Raw genomic sequence first — 19,595 nt, 5'->3', positions numbered from 1 at the left:
AGAGAGAGAACTTAGAGAGGATGTGAGTGGAAGTGACAGCAGCGTCAAGCACTTTGGTTCCTGAACCACAGTCCTGTTCCTGCTGATGCGATTACAAGTAGATTGTGCAGATTTATTATAATACTATTCATTAAATGGTTCATGTCACACACCTCATGCACTTAACCAGACTTCCTCCCCAACAAATTCTGCAGCACATTAACAGCATCACTCCAGGATTCACCAAGGACAGGTATTACCTGCATGACAACGAGAGGTGGCTTGTCAGGAAATGTAACTTAATGTAACTGTCGTTCTAACTGATGACCAGTGCAGATTTTATGAGGACAGTGTCTCAGATCTGTAGTTAACTTTGGGTTTTCCTATAGCACTTCATGAGCTGTGTGTGATTTGTCCAGTTGGTGAACCGGCTCTTCACATTACTTTGACCAAAGGCCATGTGGCCCTGTGCCCCAAAACTACCCCCAACCCCCCAACCCCCACACTGACACCCGCACTCAGGTCTATGAAGCGTAATCATGCCATCTGTCATGCCAAGCTCCCGTGGCCTGCAGCCAGCAGTCCCCTCAAGTCAGCACTGATGTCCAAATGTGTGTTCCTGTCATCCTCTGTGCCTGTCCATCCCACAGCCAAGAGTGGAGTAACAACACATAGCAACACTATCAGGGCACACGCTGATTGTACCAATTTGTTCTATGACTCAGTCTTTTCAATCTGAAGAACCCTGTTTGAACTCTGTCTCACTGCATTTCCTTTTTTGCATCGCATCCCAAAGCTCAGAAAGTGCACACAACAGTTTTAGAGCTGCCCCAGCTGTTATCTAAATTTGCATTAATTCATTTACAATTCAGTGTCTCAGTGTTTCTGAAATGAAAGAATACAACAAATAAACAAGTGGAGGTGTTAAAAACAAGGGATTGTGGAATCTTCTTGTTAAGCTAAATTTATTCAAAATGTTTGACACATTCAGCAGCCGGACGCACTTGAGAATTTCTTTGTATAATGGAAATAAAACTTTTTGTGGTCAGTTTGTCCCAACACTGTTCCCACAGATGTGATGCATCATTTGTGCAGTATTGTCCAAATAATGCATCAGAGAGTGTATCAACTTATTTTTTCTTTTACTCCTTCAGAAAAGCTATAAATGAATCCATCACTTGATCTCTGAAAAAAACTTTTTAAAAATGAAATTTACAGCTGTTTTCAGCAAAAATATTGTAAAAACCCACTGTGTACTACCTACCAAATAGCAGACAAACAAAGTTATAGACTAGCTGGTGAATGTAGTGCAGCATTTAACAGCTGATATTTCTCAGAGATACCAAAACCAGAACTAAGAGAGAGAGTCTGTTGGACTTGAGTTCAGACACACAACTCTGAATGATTGTTGCTGTTTATTTCCTAACAATCCAATCAACAGTCAGTATGGTTTCCTCAACAAATACGTAATTTTAACCTATAAAACTTGTCTCTACCCTTATCAAAGTAACCCCAACCATGAGCTTTTCCTAATCCTAATCAAGTAGTTTTTGTGCTAAACCTAATCCAACCATGATAGTACTACAACCCTTTCCACATGTTCATTATTGTTACCATGACGATGAAGGTCCAGTATGCCTACCACTGATGTTCCTATGTGTTATATTCAGGTTAGGGACAAACGACCTATATTTTGGTTGTTTAGTTTGGAGAACTTGGTTAGGTTTAGAGAAAGATTGTGGTTTGTGTTAAAATAAGTGCTTCCTTAAGGTTAGAGGACCTTAATTATTATAAGATAATATGTCATTTTCTGGTTGAACACAACATGCATGTGTGTGATTTTGCAGAGAGACAGAGAAGGATGGAGAGAGAGAGCAAGAGGAAAGGAAAGAAAGGGGACAAATAGTTATGATGCAAAGGCACTGTCTGTTTTGCCTGCACTCAATTCAATGTTGTTGACTAGCTTCATGCAAGACAAAAGTTAAACTTACTCAAACATAAATTGAGCAAACACACTCAACCCAACAGCTGAGTCTGGCTGCTAACACTTCACAATACAGTACACAGAAAGTAACAATTCAAGAACGACCAGATAGTTGATGAGTCATTGATAAGTAGTTCCCTAATGACTCTGATGCCTGAACTATGAAGAAGATAATGATGAGTTCCTAGACAACATCTGGGGAGTTATTATACTATCGACTCATGAGGTAATTATTAGTTCATTAATATCTTTGAATTGACTTATTAAACCACTTTCTTCATAAATATCCCCTGATTAATCTGAACCACCACTGAGCAGCACTAACTCCATGCATTACGGAAATGATACTGTTCTGTTCTGTGCTTTTATTTGTGTTCATCTACATCATTAATACATTAATCAGAAAAGAATATGGATGTGAATATTTGGTCTGAATTGTCATGATTAAAATACTCATTTGGAAACGTGCTGTTACTGATTTGTATTTTGGAACTTACTGTGATATAATGATGAAGTGATGAAGTAATGAAGTATCTATCATATTTGATGTATCACTTGACTTTGTGGTGCACCAAAACATTAATGTTTAAGTGATCAGTTATGCATGAATAGTTACTGTTTTCTGTTGCTTAGTGTTGGGCTCAGAGTTAATGAGGGATGACTCATGAAGGAATTGGTCAGTATGTTAATTCACAGATATTTATGGACTAATAATTACTATTAATATAATAAATCTTAGGCTGTTCTCTAGTAACTCATCATTATTATCTTCATAGGCAACTACTTATTAAAGTCATCTACCATCAGGTCATCACTGAATTGTTCCTCACTTGTTTCTCAATAACTGAACATGATTTTGGTATACTGTATTGTACCCTTAAAAGGGAACTCCACCAATTTTACACATCAAAGTCTGTTTACAGGAGCAGGGGAGTACCACTGAATATGTGAAAAAAAAACTGTGCACAAAGCCCTGTTTCTCCAGAGAAAGCTGCACAAAGTCTGATAAATATCCTCAAGTTAAGTCAGCGCTGCCTGGGGCTGACTTCAGTGAGGACTACAAGTGTGAAAATGAAAGAAATCTGGGGATGTAGAGTCAGAAAATAAAAAAGAAAAAGAAAACACAAAAGAAAAGGCCATGGGGTGATTAAAATCTAAAAGGTTCATCCTGTGGAGAGTATGAGTCTGCTTAGTACATTTCATGTCTCCAGCTGAGACTTTGTGTCAAGGCTTGTGTTGAAGGGAAGGTGAGGGGGTCACCAAAATCATTAGGAATCATTCTCTGGGAACATCCACAGCAAAATACATTTTAGTCTAAGCCATAGTCATCAGCTGATCTGATCAACATCGCCAACCACAGGAGCTATCACTAGCAGGCCAAAGATTCAAATCCTTCTCACCACTTAGTTATTTCTCCTTCTTCTGACCCTCTAACATCAACAGTAACTATTCTGTGTGCAGGTGAAGTGTGACCAGTATTGGCCCAGTCGAGGCACAGAGACCTTTGGAATGATTCAGGTGACCATGCTGGACACTGTGGAGCTGGCTACGTACAATGTACGCACATTCGCCCTCTATAAGGTGAGAACTATTTGTATATTGTATATTTTATATATATATATATATATATTATTTTTTTTTTTTTTTTTTTTTTTTTTATATATATATATATATATATAGGAGAGGCAGCAGCAGCAAACATAACTCACAGACAACTCGTTCATGTGAAAGAAGTGGAGTCATTACATGCAACATTGTCAGAACCATGAATGAAGTACTTGATATGATATGAAAAGAAACTCTGATACCTGCAGGTCAATTCAAGAACAGAAAGGAAGTGCTAGTAGTAATTTCCAATCATCAAAGTCAGCCTGAAGATTTCTTGTAAATAAGAACAAAATGATTGTTTCTTACTGAGTGAGTGTTTTGCTCTTTTGTCCAATGGTGATTTATTCTGAGTTATTGTGAATATGTGATGCAGAGAAACAGTGACAGTAATGTCAGACTGTTTCTGATACCAAAGCAGAGAGGAGAGAGTTAATGTCTGACTGAAATGTTCATTTCACAAACATTCAACAACAACAACAATAATAAAAGTAATAATAATAGTCCCTTTCTATATATTTCATGCCAACTAATAGAACAGGTTGCAGGTATCAGGCTTCAATCAATCAGTGATTGAGCCTGTGAGACAACAAAAAAACCATCCTCCTTGTTGACATAAATATTCAGCTGTGTCTGCATAACACCATAAGAAACATTAATGTAGAATACACTGATATCTGAATAGTATCACTACCAGACACATGAAGCCAGCAGTGTATGAAGGACCCAATAGTGTAAGAAGTTATGGTCTTGAAAACTGAAAACTGAAAACTGAAAACTGTGCTCGCTGAATAAAAAGGCCCAGGGCTTTATTATAAATTCAGTAGAAAATGGTTTGCCATTGATGTTGATGGTGCTACACCAGTGTACTCAGTGCTGAATGTTATCATTCATCAAAGGCTCTTTGGAAAGTGTTCTCTTTTTGCTTCTGAGTGCTGCTCAGAATGATGTGATGTATGGTTATTTTGTCTCATTAATCAGTCTGATCACTGATTAGTTAATAATTGCATTGCATTTATGTGAATGAATGTTGTACTTGATTGTTAATTCCATAATCAAATCATGGAATTTTTAGTGTGTTGAATTGCGTTTTTATCAATAACCAAATGTGTGTAAATGTGTGTCTGTGTGCTGTGACAGAATGGCTCGAGTGAGAAGAGAGAGGTTCGACAGTTCCAGTTTATGGCCTGGCCTGACCATGGAGTGCCTGAGTATCCCACCCCAACACTGGCCTTTCTACGCAGAGTCAAAGCCTGTAACCCTCCAGACGCTGGACCCATGGTGGTCCACTGCAGGTGAACGACTTCTTACATCAACACAAAGGCCTAATTACACTCGTAACAAAGCATCAGATCATCTAATATAGTCTGAAAACCCCTTTCCAGTGGCATCCAACAATTTGTTTCTGAAACAGACAAACCAACAAGCAATTCCACTTAGTGACTGCTCACTTGTGTGAAGGAGGGGATCATATTTTATTTTTTACACAACTACTTTTGTCATGGTTTCTGTGGACATCTGAGTGTAACACCCACAAGCACTGGTGGGAGCATCATACAGGTCAACATATTAGAGGGACGTCAACTTTGTCAAATGAGGATAAATCAAGAATCTAACACCCTGTCAAAGCATGTATTCAGATCCTTCACAAAAATAAAAGTACCAGACAATAACACGAACAAGCTAACTGATCAAGGCAGCATTAGCATCAGCATTCTAGCAGCTCTTGTGTTCTGCTCAATAAAATCACAGTTTTTGTCAGTGGAGTCTGGTAGTGATCCATAATGTTGTCACTTAAAATAACAATCTGAGCCTGTCAGTGACAAAATCAAGCACTTAAGTGGACAGACTTTGACATGGACAATTGTCCATTGTATTACATTGCACCAACTGTTTGTGGTGTCTGGGTACACTGTTATTATTCAGTATTGCAGTATTCCAAAGGTTTTTGTCTCTATTAATTATTTACAACCACAAACATGGGAAACCTGGGCCCAGGTTTAAAAATACCAGACTGATCCTTTAGAATTGTGTGACAGCATCATTTAAGCACCTTGTGAGCCATCTGTCTGACCTGGCTTTAGAGGAAAGTATATTAATCAAGTGCACAAGCGCATAAAAACCAAGGCCATTGCCAAGTGAGTTAGCCAGTACATAACTCATCCATTAACACCCAGACTGTGTTGAAAATCATCCATACATTTTTAAACACCTAAAAAAAAGACACAGATACAGTTTGTAGCAACTCTTGTTATTCCCACTTGTAAAGCTACAAAAACACACAAGTTATTAAAGTAATCATATTGTGCTAAAAGAAAACTGAAAACTACAGAGAAACATTTTAAACTTCATGTTTACCAACTAAGCTGGTCTGTGAAGCTTTAGAGCAAATGTAAGAAATCTCATCTAGTTTTCTCCCAGCTGTTTGAGACATTCACATCACTTCTGGTATTCAGCGCACATCATGTGTCTGTTGTGGTAAAATTTCACTAGAAATCAAACATAAGTGTAACTAATTACTAAATATATAGTCATCAACTCAGACTCAGCAGGACTTGTCCATGTGTTTCTTTTGTTGTTGACTCGACTATTGTAAGGGTGTGTTTACACTTAAAAAAAAAAGATGAACAGTGGCATCAGACATGCAGTTGATTCAGAACACTGCTGCTCGAGTCCTCACTAAGACCATGAAAGTGGATCATACCAGTCCAGTTCTCAGAGCTTTACACTGACTCTCTGTCTGCCAGAGAATTGATTTTGCTGCTAGTTCATAAATCACTGAATGGTTTAGGGCCAAAATAGATTTCTGATCTGCTGCTACATTATGAACCATCCAGACCCCTTAGGTCGTCCAGGACAGGTCTGTCTGTTTTCTGTTGCCCAAGTCAGAACTAAACATGGTGAAGCAGCGTCCAGTTTTTATGTACAAACTCCCAGAGAACTGCAGGTATGCTGAAATTCTCAGTTCTTTTAAATGAAGGCCGAAGGCTTTTTTTACATTCTACTCTTGTATTTCTTATGTTTATTTTCCATTTAACTCTTTTTAAATCCATAGTCTGTCTGTAAAGTTGTGTTCATGTATGTCTCATGTTTTTTGACTGCAGGGATGTGGGGTGTGTCTTTGCATTAACTGCTGTTTTGCTCAATCTGAGTCATTTTCAATTTGCATGGATGAGTCTTAACCTCACTCCAGTCTGCTTAGGGTGAATTTGTGTCCACACACATTTTTGCATTGACTTTTTAAACTTTTATTTCAGTTCCTATCTAAAATCTGTATTCTTTACCCTCAGTCTGAACACACCTTAGAGAAGGTCACACTGACTCAGTAATATTTCTTATGTAGCAATGTCTATGTAAAACATTAGCTAACATTAGCCACCATAAGTTCCTTGTCATACCAGACCAACTTAGGCTGTAGTCTAACTTGGTCTGGTCTGAGCAACTTGGTCATGTTGCTCATGAATTTCCATGTTTTATTTGTAAGAGGAGGATTATGTTCTTCTCTGAAAAGATACACTTTTGCTAATTCTCACTCCCTCAACTGACATACTTAACTTACTCAAGATTATATTGCATCTTGTTATGTCTCATCCTGTAAAAGCATAATAATGGATGTAAACAGAGAAAGTCACACTTCTTTTCAGTGTCAACCATATTTTTTTTTTGTGCTCCATCAGTGCTGGTGTGGGCCGGACGGGCTGCTTCATTGTCATTGAAGCCATGCTGGAGAGGATGAAACATGAGAAGACGGTGGACATTTACGGTCATGTGACGTGTATGCGAGCTCAGAGGAACTACATGGTGCAGACAGAGGACCAGTACATATTCATTCACGAGGCCCTGCTAGAAGCTGCAACATGTGGCAACACAGAAGTTCCCGCCCGCAACCTTTACGCCCACATCCAGAAGCTCACCCAGATCCCTCCTGGAGAGACTGTCACCGCCATGGAACTGGAGTTTAAGGTAGCTACCTTTTGTTTGTGACTGTGTTGGGTAAGTTCGTGCAGCTTGATAGTCTTCTTCTTGCTCTGCTGTGCTTGTCTTTCACTTTGGGATGCAATGTGGCATAATGAAATAAACACATCAACAACACAATGGATGTTGCGAAGGACATTATGTAAGAAAAGCAATTCAGAGACTAACAGTAATGTGACATAGCGACACAACCTAAATTATGCTGCTTGTTCAGTCTGTAACTGTCACTTACCCTTGCAGTGCAGTGGAATCACATTAGGGCCTGTTAGCAGAGCTGGCCCCAAAAACACACTTAACTGGAATGTTGCTGTCAAAAATGTTGTTCTCCTTGGTTTGATATTTGATTTGGCACCAGCCTGTCTTTGTCAACTCACAGTAAATGTGAATGAGTTTGTTTTGACTTTTCAGCATCTTCAGAATGAGTTTTAATGCACCACAGCATCAAGCTTTTTCTGAAGTCAGAGAACAAAGAGGATCGGCTCAAAGTGCATCATTTTCAGGCATCAATAAGAGTGTTAGCTCCCAGTGCCCTTTAACAACCTTGTTCACACACCACAGTCCACCAAGACTGTTTGTATTAGCACTTTAAAAGACTAGAGGTGGATAGTGGAGACTGTGGGTGTAGTAGTGAAGCTGCAGTGCACTCACCTCTGAGCTGAGGATTAGGTGTCAGAGCACCACAGACATGTGTGTCCTCCCCTGTGTCTCTGCAGAAACTGGCCAACTCTAAAGCACATACCTCAAGATTCATCAGTGCCAACCTGCCGTGTAATAAATTCAAGAACCGCCTGGTGAACATCATGCCTTTTGAGTCCACCCGTGTCTGCCTGCAGCCAATCAGAGGAGTGGAGGGCTCAGACTACATCAATGCCAGCTTCATTGATGGATACAGGTGAGTTGACAGAAACTGTTTTGCTGCGGACCAGAAAAAAAAAGACAGTTGAGAGAGAAGTTCAAACCCTGACCTCCACACAGCTGAACCAACCACTGTGAAGTGGATGTGAATGTCAGATCACTGCTTTCAGAAAGTTACAGTAATTATCTGACATAGCCTCCCTAATCAGACATCAGAGAGGTGCAGGATCAGGGTGTATAGGGAAACTGTTCAACCATCTAACAAATAGTTCTGATGCAGCTTCACTGAACCTGCCTTTTGTCTGCTAAGAAATAGTTTCATCATATACCTCTCCCTTGTTTTTTAATTTCTGTGTATGGAGTTTTAGTCAGACTTTTTTCAGTGGTGGATTAATACACATTTGGTGCTCTAGTGCAATGGTGGAATGGCTGTTGGGAGGACCAGGACCTGTCTTGGCAGGCCACTGCACCAATTGGGCTGGTGGCTCAATGTGAAAGAAGAGAAAGAGAGAGAGAGAGAGAGAGAGAGAGAGAGAGAGAGAGAGCAAGAGGGAAGGAGACAGATGTGTCTGATCTTTAGGTGTGTGACTGAGCAGGCTAGGTGGCCCAATGTGGTTATCTCCTCCGTCTCCCTCTCCAGCTAACCACATTTGGTTCGGACCCATGGCTCTAGCCCACCCACTTAGCTTTTATGTGCTGGTATCTTTGTCATCGTTTATGCACTGAAGCAGCCCACAGTGGACTGTCACTGTCTCACTTTCATGTCAATAAAAAAGTTAAAAACCCCTAAAGGTGTGGCTGTAAAGCTCAGACAAAAGAGGTTCAAATCCAGAAAAATCCAAACGCTTCAAGTAGTTGTGGATCTAGCAGCAATAACTCTGCAGACAACAGGAGAGAGGAGCAGAACAGTAAAGCAGGTTCAGGACCAGTTAGTCTAGTACAAACACCAGATAAGTTTTACAGCGGGAGAAAGGCACAGGACATCAGGAAGCTAGTCTGAGTTTATTTAACAGGATAATGTTATGTAGCTTCACTTTGTGCTCTGGTTTTATCTGAAATTTTAATACACTAATTAAAGCACTCAAAATCTTTATGATCAGCTCAGAACTATAGAGTTTTATTACAGAATGATCCACTGAAGGAAGAAAAACCACTAAAGTTCAAATATGCCTGGTACTGTTTTTACTGTTGATCTGTCCAGTGTGAACTCTGATCTCAAGTTTCTAATTTGTAGTTATAGAGTGGAACATGAAAAATAGAAATACAGTTTAATACAACACAAACTGAACAGCAGTGAAAGGCAGCTGCCTTACATCAATATTTGTCGACTATTTGTTGTGATCACAGTTATATGATCATTTGTGGGACTGTAGCTGCTTTGTTGTTGCAGTTGTAGTTTAGACTGTAATGTAAAACAGTGTTTTAGATACAGTTTTATTATGTAATTCATGTGCAGTGTGTCATCATAGTTAAATTAACCTCTACATGACTCAACTGTGACATCACATATGTCATATGTGATAGTGTGTCCCCACATGGGTTGAGTGATTCCCATTCAGCCCCTGCTCTGGTGAGTATTTCAGGCAATAGGACTTTGTATGTGGGACTGAATCAAACTAAACCAACATGTGTGTTAATGGTAATGAAGGAACATGTGTGGCTCACTGATGTGTATTGATGTGTTTCTTTTTTTTTTTTTTTACAACAGTGGAGTTGTATGGCACAGGAATGTAAGATATATCAGGCTATGGACACTTGGATACTTTTTAGCAGGACACATTTAATGATGGTTTTTGTTTTCACATTGGATTTGTTGAAAAAAAAATTCAAGGTTCAATGGCCTTTTCAAGTAAAAGGTCATTTAAAGAACACGTCTGCGTGTGATCCTGTGTGTATTAATACACCTGTGTGACAGATAGATAAAGAGAGGTAAAGAGAGTTTGGCTGATTTGTCAACACAACCATACATGCTAGACATCAGCACTGATATTGCTCTGTGTCAGGTAAGCAGCCAATCACAGGCCACTTAGGGAAGCATATCCTGTATGAAAATGTAAACATTAATTGGAAAAACTTTGCTGTGCACCAGAGTAAAGCAGAGGCTAATGAATCAGGACTTCTCCTTTTATTTGCAGAGAGGGTGGGTGTATCTTGTTCTCAGCTCACCTAATGAAGTCCCCTGAGCTCTCCCACCTAAGGGAGGATGGGGAAGGAGGCAGGGGCCTCCTGTAATTCCCCTCTAATTCCTATTGCAGTAATTAAGAGTGGAGTGAGATACAGGGAGCTCCAGCTGTCTCTGAGCTCAGCCTTTAAAGTGTACAGTGTGGATTAGGACAGATTAAGGTGAGGGGGATAGACATGATTATGACGATTAGCAGAGGTGTCCAGTGACCTTTAGGTATATCAGCTGTAGTCATTCACCTCAGTGCCTGTCCACAGTGATGCAAGATAGAGAGTCAGACAGCACCATTATACCAGTAGCCTATATCATTACCTCAGTCATTAGAGAAGACTTAGATAGAATAGGCTCACTGCTTAAACCACTTATTATCTTTTGACAGCACTCTGTTGTGCTTCCCTTTAGAAGAACCTGTTAAAATGTGACTGATGATTGGTTTTAATGTGACTACGGGAATATTCTGTTATTTTTCTGTTTCTGTTGAAACTAGTAACTTAAATACAGTTGATTCTCATTGTCTAAAAAGCATCATTTGGTGGTCAAACTAAAAATGAATGCACACAACTACAGTAAGTACGACTCCTACTGCTCTGCAGGGAAGGCTTGTTTTGGTTTGGGTTTTTTTTCCAGGATTAGAGAATAAAGATAAATGACAAACACAGAGAGCAAAGTCAGCCATGTCCTTTAGACATGCTTTTGTATGTTTCTGTGCTTCAGTATAACTTTTTAATTAATCACATAGTAACATTATCTGGTTAAAACCGTTTACAGTTTTGGACTGTTATTAGCAGCCAAAATATTTTAGCTTGAATGCACAGGGGTCAGTAATGATGCTGTTCTCATATTCAACCTCCCACATCTGACTTCAGACAAACTCATCCAGGATCCACTGCTGCTGGTCAGATTCCATCATTCAGCAGTGGTGAGCCAAACCAGCCAGCAGGTATAGTGACAGCACTGCCAGAGACGCTTAAGTTCTAACAAAATACAGCAGCTTAGCTTCCTAAACTTATATCAGGTTCTTATATTGTAAAGTATTTAAATAAACAGTTCCAGTCCTTGTTGCACAGAGGTAAACCTGAGAGCAGGACTGTGGCAGACACAACTAAAAACACCAGTGCCTCCAGCCTATCACTTGCAACACACTGATGTATACAGGTAACAGAAATACTCTGTATGTGTGCTGCATGAACAAATTTGTGAGAATTGCCTAAGCCTTCCACTGCATGGTTCAACACTGCCCCCTAGTGATGGTGTCCTGTACCTGCTCCAGTGGAGAGCTTGGCTGAGCAGCTGGGATGGCATCTGTCATTTTAATAATGCCATTAAAAAGGGTCTGTGTTCAAGCAAACCCTTTTAAATATCAGTACACACATTTGCAACAGCTGACTCATCAAATTTACTGTAAGGGGGTGCATAAAATTAAATACCTAACACCTGAGAGGTTCATTCAACAGTTGTGGGATGCCATTAATCTCAGAGCTATTAAAGGGATGTGGTGAAGGGTAAATCTAGCTGAACTGAATTAGTTTATTTCTGTAATATTGTTACTGGCTAAAAAACAAAAGAAGATGTATATATTCATTTTACACATACAAAAAGTGTTTAACCACCGCATGGACCTATACCTCCACGAGCCCTGAAGCCCCAGCTGTTCACTATGTGTCAGCTGATTTTGATAACTTGTCGAGTTGTGGATTTGTTTGGGACCATGCACCGCTACAGCAACATTATCAACTGATACAATAACAACCTTTGTTATTAGTTGTGAGGTCAAAGCAGGTATATTGTTTTCCTTTTAACGTTTTATCTGCACAGGAGAATAAAAATTACATGCCAGTGCAAATAGGCCCAGAGACTGTGGTAAACAGAAGTTTTATGCCTTCGAGGTAAATACAGTTGTGTAATAATGAAGTTAAAGTACTTTGGCTTATAGTGTGTCAAATGGCACATTTTTGCAATTTATTAAATTATTACTAGTAATTTAATGACATGACATCAAGGATGCTAGCTAATTTTGTTACGTTGCACATAACTGGCCATCTTTTGATAATCTGGGCTACTTTACATTATTTGGGTAGTTTCCCTCAATAAAAATTTTGATATTAAACTTATTTTGATACATGGCAGATGGATGAAAATCTCCCCCTGTATGGACATTTTGAAAAACTGGGCCACATCTGTGACAGTTGGGTTTGTGTCAGGCTCCTGTTTGGTGTTCATCTCAGCAAGTTCATCTGGCCATACATGCCCACAAACAAATTTTATCCAATCATGGTCTGGCAAATTGATTGTTTATGATGACATAAATATGACTACACTCATCATTATTTCACTGCCACCACCTATATTTTTATTACAGTATATCAAATGCTGCACCAGAACCACAGTTATAGAGAGGAAAAGGAAGAAAGCTGAAATGGAATCCAAATAACAGCAGTACTGCCAGAACCCTGAGGACTAAACACAGACGTGTTTCTGTTCCAATCTGCAGGCAGCAGAAAGCATACATGGCCACCCAGGGCCCGTTAGCCGAGACCACTGAGGACTTCTGGAGAATGTTGTGGGAACACAACTCCACCATTGTAGTCATGCTCACCAAACTCCGCGAGATGGGAAGGGTAACACATCACAATCACACCTTATATCATTTCAATAAGTATCAAACAGTATTACATCAAAGTGACTTAAATTAAAGACTCCAATCATATGAAAAAGTAAAAAATACTAGTTTTAGACAAAAAAGCTAAATTTGAGTCTGGTGTCCTGATCACATGCACTACATGTTGTGATACATCTTCTCTCTCCATTCTTAAGGAAAAATGCCATCAGTACTGGCCTGCTGAGCGCTCTGCACGTTACCAGTACTTTGTTGTGGATCCCATGGCTGAGTACAACATGCCTCAGTATATCCTGAGAGAATTCAAAGTCACAGACGCCAGGGTAGGTTCACCTCAGCAAAGCTTTGTTGTTGCATGAGGCAGCAGCAGGAAGATGGCTTCAGCTCCGCTCCTTTTAATTGGAAAGGACATCAATGCCACTTAGGACACTATTTTTATAACAGAGTATGTTTGTGCTGGCAAAGTGACATTTTCAGTGCATGCTTAGGTTTGTGTATATAGTACTTTGTGAATTTCACTGCACTTGAGTGGGAGGATTTGGGCTGTGAATTCCTCACACAGGGCACAGAGTTCACTGCTGGGAAAGAAGACGAGGTGATTTGACTGGTCATGATTGAGACCAGTCGAAGATGTGCACATTTTTTTTACAATAAATGAATCATAATGCTTCTATCTTCAGATTAAAGTTGTATACACAGAGGTGTTCATTATTTAAATCTCATTTTGATGGTGACCTGTCTGAAGCCCCACCACAGCCAAAACTGAAGACTCGAAGGGAGATGAGAGAGACTATGATATTTTGAAGGTCTCTGGCTGTTGTTGAGAATCACTCCTCACGGTTTTAACAAACATCTCAGAGCTGTATAATAGATTCCAAAAGCTAACTGGGAATAACACTGTATATGGTACATAAGAGAGAATGTGGAGGACAATTGGAGGAATGGGAAAAAAAATTAACTACAGTAAAGTAGGTACTGTATACTTTTTCCTGGAGGGAACTCAGATGGAAGAATATAACAAGGGTTTCCCCCCAAAAAAGGAGACTTTATGTTGGTAATATTGAGAACAATTTAAGGACATGTAGCAAAAAGTACTGAAAGCACTAATTCTATTTAGCTTTGAGATAACATACCATTGTAAGACACAGGATCAGGTTAATTAGAGATAAAACAAAAAAAAACACAATTAAAAGGATGAGTTTGGAAAGAGGAAAAAGTAATAGAACGTTTTATTAGTAGCATTAATACCTTACTCTGTGATTATACATTACCCCCAGCACTTGTCTCTACATCATTTAACAGGAGTGAGCTGTGGATTTCTGTTATTTACAGCATCTGTCTCCATTTTCCTGTGTTTGTCAGGATGGTCAGTCGAGGACCATCAGGCAGTTTCAGTTCACTGACTGGCCAGAGCAAGGAGTGCCAAAAACTGGGGAGGGTTTCATCGACTTCATTGGCCAAGTTCATAAAACTAAGGAGCAATTTGGACAAGATGGACCAATCACTGTGCATTGCAGGTAACTGTGTGTGTGTGTGTGTGTGTGTGTGTGTGTGTGGGAGAGAGAGAGAGAGAGAGATTCAAGTCAGCTAAACGATTTGCAGAGAGGTGTCATAAGTGACAGGTCCTGGTTGGAAAAGAGGCACAACAAGATGTCCAAAGGTGAGGCTCTAGTGACTGACACATTAGCCTGAAGACATACATGTGAGAAGAGAGAGTAAATGGCCTGTTCTCCAAAGTGTGCTCCCAGCTCCCAGGGACTAACAGTACAAGGACAGACCCACCTAGAGCTGAGATTGAGCAATACTGGAAGGACATATTGGAAAAAGAGGTCTCACACAACACAAATACTAAGTGGCTGGTGGACCTAAGAGCAGACCATAGCAACCTCCCAGAACAAGAAACGGTTAAGATCACAAAGGCAGACATCCTACAACGAGTCTCAGGCATGAAGAGCTGGACCGCACCAGGACCTAAGGCAAGGTGATCAGGACTGAAAAATAACTCCAGAGGGTAAGACAGGAGCTGAGAAGCGAGCTCAGGGGTAGGAATAAGATGCAAGCCATCAACCATACCAGTCAGATGTCAAGACACTAAAACTCCTCACAGTGCACAGGGAGATGTTCTGATAAGAGAGTGCCTCAAGCTGCAGAACACCAAGCCCCTCCATGGAATGTATCACTGACAGATAGAGGAAGTGGCTGACATCACACACACACACACACATACATACATATCACAGTGTCACATCACACATCACAAATGTTAAATGACTGTATCATCTTACATTAAATGTTACTTGTACATTGAAATTGAAGTGTAGTGGATTTGATCTTCTACAGGCTCCAATGTACAGCCACAATGCAACAAAACTGAGTACATCTGTGATTTCCAATTATTATTACTTCTTCACTTCTACAGGCATTTCTCTTTGTCAGGCTCACCAGGAATGAGGAACTTCTTACTATTTAGTTTCAACATCCACCTCCTTATCAGTATAATGATCCCAATATGTTTTGAGCCTATTCCCAAAAAACAACACTGCGGTTTTCTTGGGGAGAATTTTCAGAATATCAGAATAGTAGGAACACTGCTTGACAGAGTTGACAAATACACTGTTGAGCAGTGATAAGTTGACTCCATGTGTTACAGGCTGTCAGGCTCCTGTTTTCATGTTGATTTGTCCTTCACATGTGTATGTGTATGTGTGAGTCTAATATTGATCAGTGATTTATAATGAGGATTTAATAATGTGTGTGAATTAGTGCTGGTGTTGGGCGGACTGGTGTGTTCATCACCCTGAGCATTGTTCTGGAGAGGATGAGGTACGAGGGAGTGGTCGACCTGTTCCAGACCGTCAAGATGCTCCGTACTCAGAGGCCAGCCATGGTGCAGACGGAGGTATGATGGAGTGTGTGGGGAGCAGGGCATAAAATAAGTTTTAAGTAAATGTTAAGTTACATTCCACCACTATACTTCAACACTGTTACATTATCAGCCGCTGGAGCCCTGCAAAAGTAAATTTAAGTCCTACCTGAAATATCTCATTACTCATTCTATATTTATTACTGTTGTAATTCTGGCTTCTCATAAACTGAGTGAATACTGTTTTTGTTTGTTTCATAGGACCAGTACCAACTGTGCTACCGGGCTGCTCTGGAGTACCTGGGAAGCTTTGATCACTATGCAACATAACCCCAACCAGACAGGCACCCTCCGAAGAATTTGGTGTCTCCTCTGAGCCATATCCCACTCAGCTCTGTCAGTTCTGCAGCCTGATAAAGAGGTTACAAAGAGGACTGATGAGGAGGTGACCACAGCACGAAATAGGGGAGATTAGAGGAAAGGAGAGAAGGGACAGGATGACCTCCTGCTGGACTGGTGCTTGATTCTGCCACAGACCCAACACCAAAACCTCCCAAAAGCCAACCTTGAAAGACTGGTAATCATGCCTCATTCTGATTCTTGACTGAATACTCCCATCCCTCCCCAATGTCTGCCTCCTTCTAATAGCAAAAACTATTTTTCTGCTATTTTCATTTATATTCATCATTACTATGTTGTTACGAATATTTAGAAATGATTTTGTAATCACTTACACTGGTTATTATATGTCTTAATGGGTCTTTTTTTTAATTTGCTTATCTTTTATTATTTTTATTAGCACAAAGGACATGTATTTTCAACAAGCTCAGAGTTATTAATACTGAAGAGCATATACTCACAGCTGCTAATAAATTTATTTTGTACCATACATATGATATTCTAATGTTACCATTACTCAGTGGCCCTATTTAGAGGGAAATGTGGGTTTTGACTTTCTGTCATGATATCCAACCGAATGATGATGATATCTACCAAACAGATTACATTAAGAGATAACGTTTGTGTACCACAGTGTGAAATAAATCTATTGCTATAAACATACAATGACTATTCACATCTGAACAACTGCTAGCATGTACAGAGTTTCATAACTGTCCCTAACTGTCGACTGATTTTATCACAGCCCCCAGAGATCTAGAGATGTTCAACAAAAGACATACTGGTCTTTTGGAAAGGTTGTATGCACAATAGTCTTCATATCTGTTCTTAACATGGACTCAGGTAGACTCAACACATTGACCCAGAGAATTGAAACCCAGAGAACTCCATGCTCCATGCATGAAAAAAAAATCCATTATGAAACAAGAGATGAACCCCAGCACTCAAATTGATGATGTTTTCCACTGAGAGCAATAGACCAAGACTCAAAGCTGAAGTTAAATCGAATTGGTTTAGTTGCTAAACCTTGAAAGATTAGGCTGGCTTTATTCTGTAGTTGTCTTTTTGTCAACTAATCCCATGAAAAGATCTAAACCACCAATGTGTTAGTGTGTCTCCCAGTACTTTCTGACTTCCCTTCCCTGTGTATGGCTCTCAGCACCAAGCTGTTCCTACTGCAAACATCCAATTTTTCCATCCATTATCTATATGGCTTATCCTTAAGCTTATCCTTAGGCTGAAATACAGGGTCAGCTGACATTGGGTGAAAGGTGGGGTTCACCCTGGACACATCACCAGTCTATCACAGGGCTGACATGTAGAGACAAACAACCATTCACACTCACATCCACACCCAGAGTCACCAGTTAACCTGCATGTGTTTGGACTGTGGGAGGAAGCTGGAGAACCCAGAGAGAACCCACACAGGAACAGGGACAACAAACCAGGGTTTGAACCTGGAACTTTCTTGCTGAGGTGATAGTGCTAATCACTGCAACACCATGTTGCCCCTACATTTAATTTTTATTTGCAAAATATGTCCCATGAAACACTGGCACTGTAGTTTGTGGTGGATTATTTTCAAAACATTTGGTGCTCTGCTATTTGGGGAAGCAGGATAGTGTGTGTGTAAGACTGAGGAACATGTCACTCATTGCAACAGTGTGGCTGACTGATGTGTTTTAATGGTTTTGGACATTAATGGCACTCTGTGGTACAGACTTTGATATGCACACCTATCAGTACAATCAATTCATTGTTGGCTTGGGTCTGCACAAGGGATTTCTTTATACAGAATTTTTCCAAAACCACTACAGTTCACAGCTGATTTTTAAAGTATTACCAGTGAGTTTGGAAAAAAAAAAATAGGGATTTCAGGACACTGTTAGATCATATGAAAAAAGTATGAAGGGCCAGCACAACAAAATCCTCAAAAAAGAAAAAAAAATCTCAATTACCCTTATGTTGCTATCCAACATCCATATCTGAGGGGTTACAGGGATGCTGGTGCTACCAAACAAACAGACGTTTTATGGTTTGAAAATGCTGTGTCTAACTTCCTCTAACATGTAGTCTGCTTTTCCATGCTCATAGGCATTTCACAAAATTTCCACATACTGCATTGACACAAAAATAGCCCAGCTGTTGTCAAGTAAATGGAGCATTGACAGTGCACCACAATATTATGGATCCTCACATGCTGCACCCAATATAATGACATTGACATTATACAGGGAAATTATTTAGTGATCCCCACATTTCTGACTTTTCCACTCACCTAATGACTTGTACCTTTCTGTTTGCATACATAGTTTTACATAGACATGACATGCAGAGCAGTTTACTGGATCACTGTGTTGCAGATGGACAGACTTGTAACTCAGAGCACCATTAGTGTTCACTGGTGGATCTCAGTGATTTTCACTGGATGAGATGACAAAGTGAGATGGTTTTGGATGAAGTGGGGTCGTGCTATAGGGGTCTTATCTGTTGTATACATGTTCTGTTTTCTATTTGTTAATAAAAAGCAAAGAAAATGTCTTTAAAACTTTGATGTTAATAAAGTTGAATAACTGGGTTTTTTTATATAAAGTGGTGGATTTCTTTCACTTCTTAGCACTGTGGTGTTACCTGTGGGTGGATCTGCTGCCCTTTTTGCTTCTCTGAGGACAGAGGGTAAAAATAATGCAGAGCTCATGCACAGTCATGTGGAAAAGAAAGTTTTGTATCAGGACATATATGTCCCGATACATAAAACCATAGAATTCAAAGAGGGTGTTTTCTTTTTCACATGGCTGTACACACACTTCTCTCCCTCCCCCCTTTTTCTCTGTTGTGTTGCCTGTTCTAGTCTGTAGATTATCAGTGTTTCACATTTATGAAGAAAGCTTCATATGTGAATGTTCATCTGAGTGAAATATGAGTATCAGGAGATTATATTTATCAATTCTAAAATTTGTCTCTGACTGTCAGAGAATCCTGTAGGACTATTTATTATCCTGCAAAGAGGTAGTAGTATTAAAGTACTTATGCAGACTGGCCCTTTGCAGATGTACTATGGTGTTATTATTATTATTATTATTATTATTATTATCATTAGTGATACAGGCACAGGTAAGCTGTACTTAAATTTTAA

General features: G+C 39.7%; 1 protein-coding gene across 16 annotated transcripts in view; it reads left to right on the top strand.

Moving 5' to 3' along the window:
* The window catches only part of ptprfa (protein tyrosine phosphatase receptor type Fa), a 344,522-nt gene extending 325,485 nt beyond the window's left edge, over positions 1-19,037 (top strand). For all 16 annotated transcript variants that reach the window (XM_051077207.1, XM_051077194.1, XM_051077198.1 and 13 more), the window contains 9 exons: positions 3,425-3,544; positions 4,709-4,863; positions 7,246-7,531; positions 8,257-8,435; positions 13,072-13,198; positions 13,395-13,520; positions 14,560-14,714; positions 15,961-16,096; positions 16,322-19,037. In XM_051077207.1, the coding sequence (XP_050933164.1) occupies positions 3,425-3,544; positions 4,709-4,863; positions 7,246-7,531; positions 8,257-8,435; positions 13,072-13,198; positions 13,395-13,520; positions 14,560-14,714; positions 15,961-16,096; positions 16,322-16,390 (1,353 nt within the window). In that variant the 3' untranslated portion in view covers positions 16,391-19,037. The remainder of the gene's footprint in view (positions 1-3,424; positions 3,545-4,708; positions 4,864-7,245; positions 7,532-8,256; positions 8,436-13,071; positions 13,199-13,394; positions 13,521-14,559; positions 14,715-15,960; positions 16,097-16,321) is intronic.
* The last annotated feature ends 558 nt before the right edge of the window (positions 19,038-19,595 follow it).

The sequence above is a fragment of the Lates calcarifer genome, linkage group LG17 (assembly GCF_001640805.2).
Source record: "Lates calcarifer isolate ASB-BC8 linkage group LG17, TLL_Latcal_v3, whole genome shotgun sequence".
In the NCBI taxonomy this organism is placed as follows: Eukaryota; Metazoa; Chordata; class Actinopteri; family Centropomidae; genus Lates; species Lates calcarifer.
Note: the sequence above shows the minus strand (reverse complement) of the source record. Positions and strands in the feature narration are given on the sequence as shown.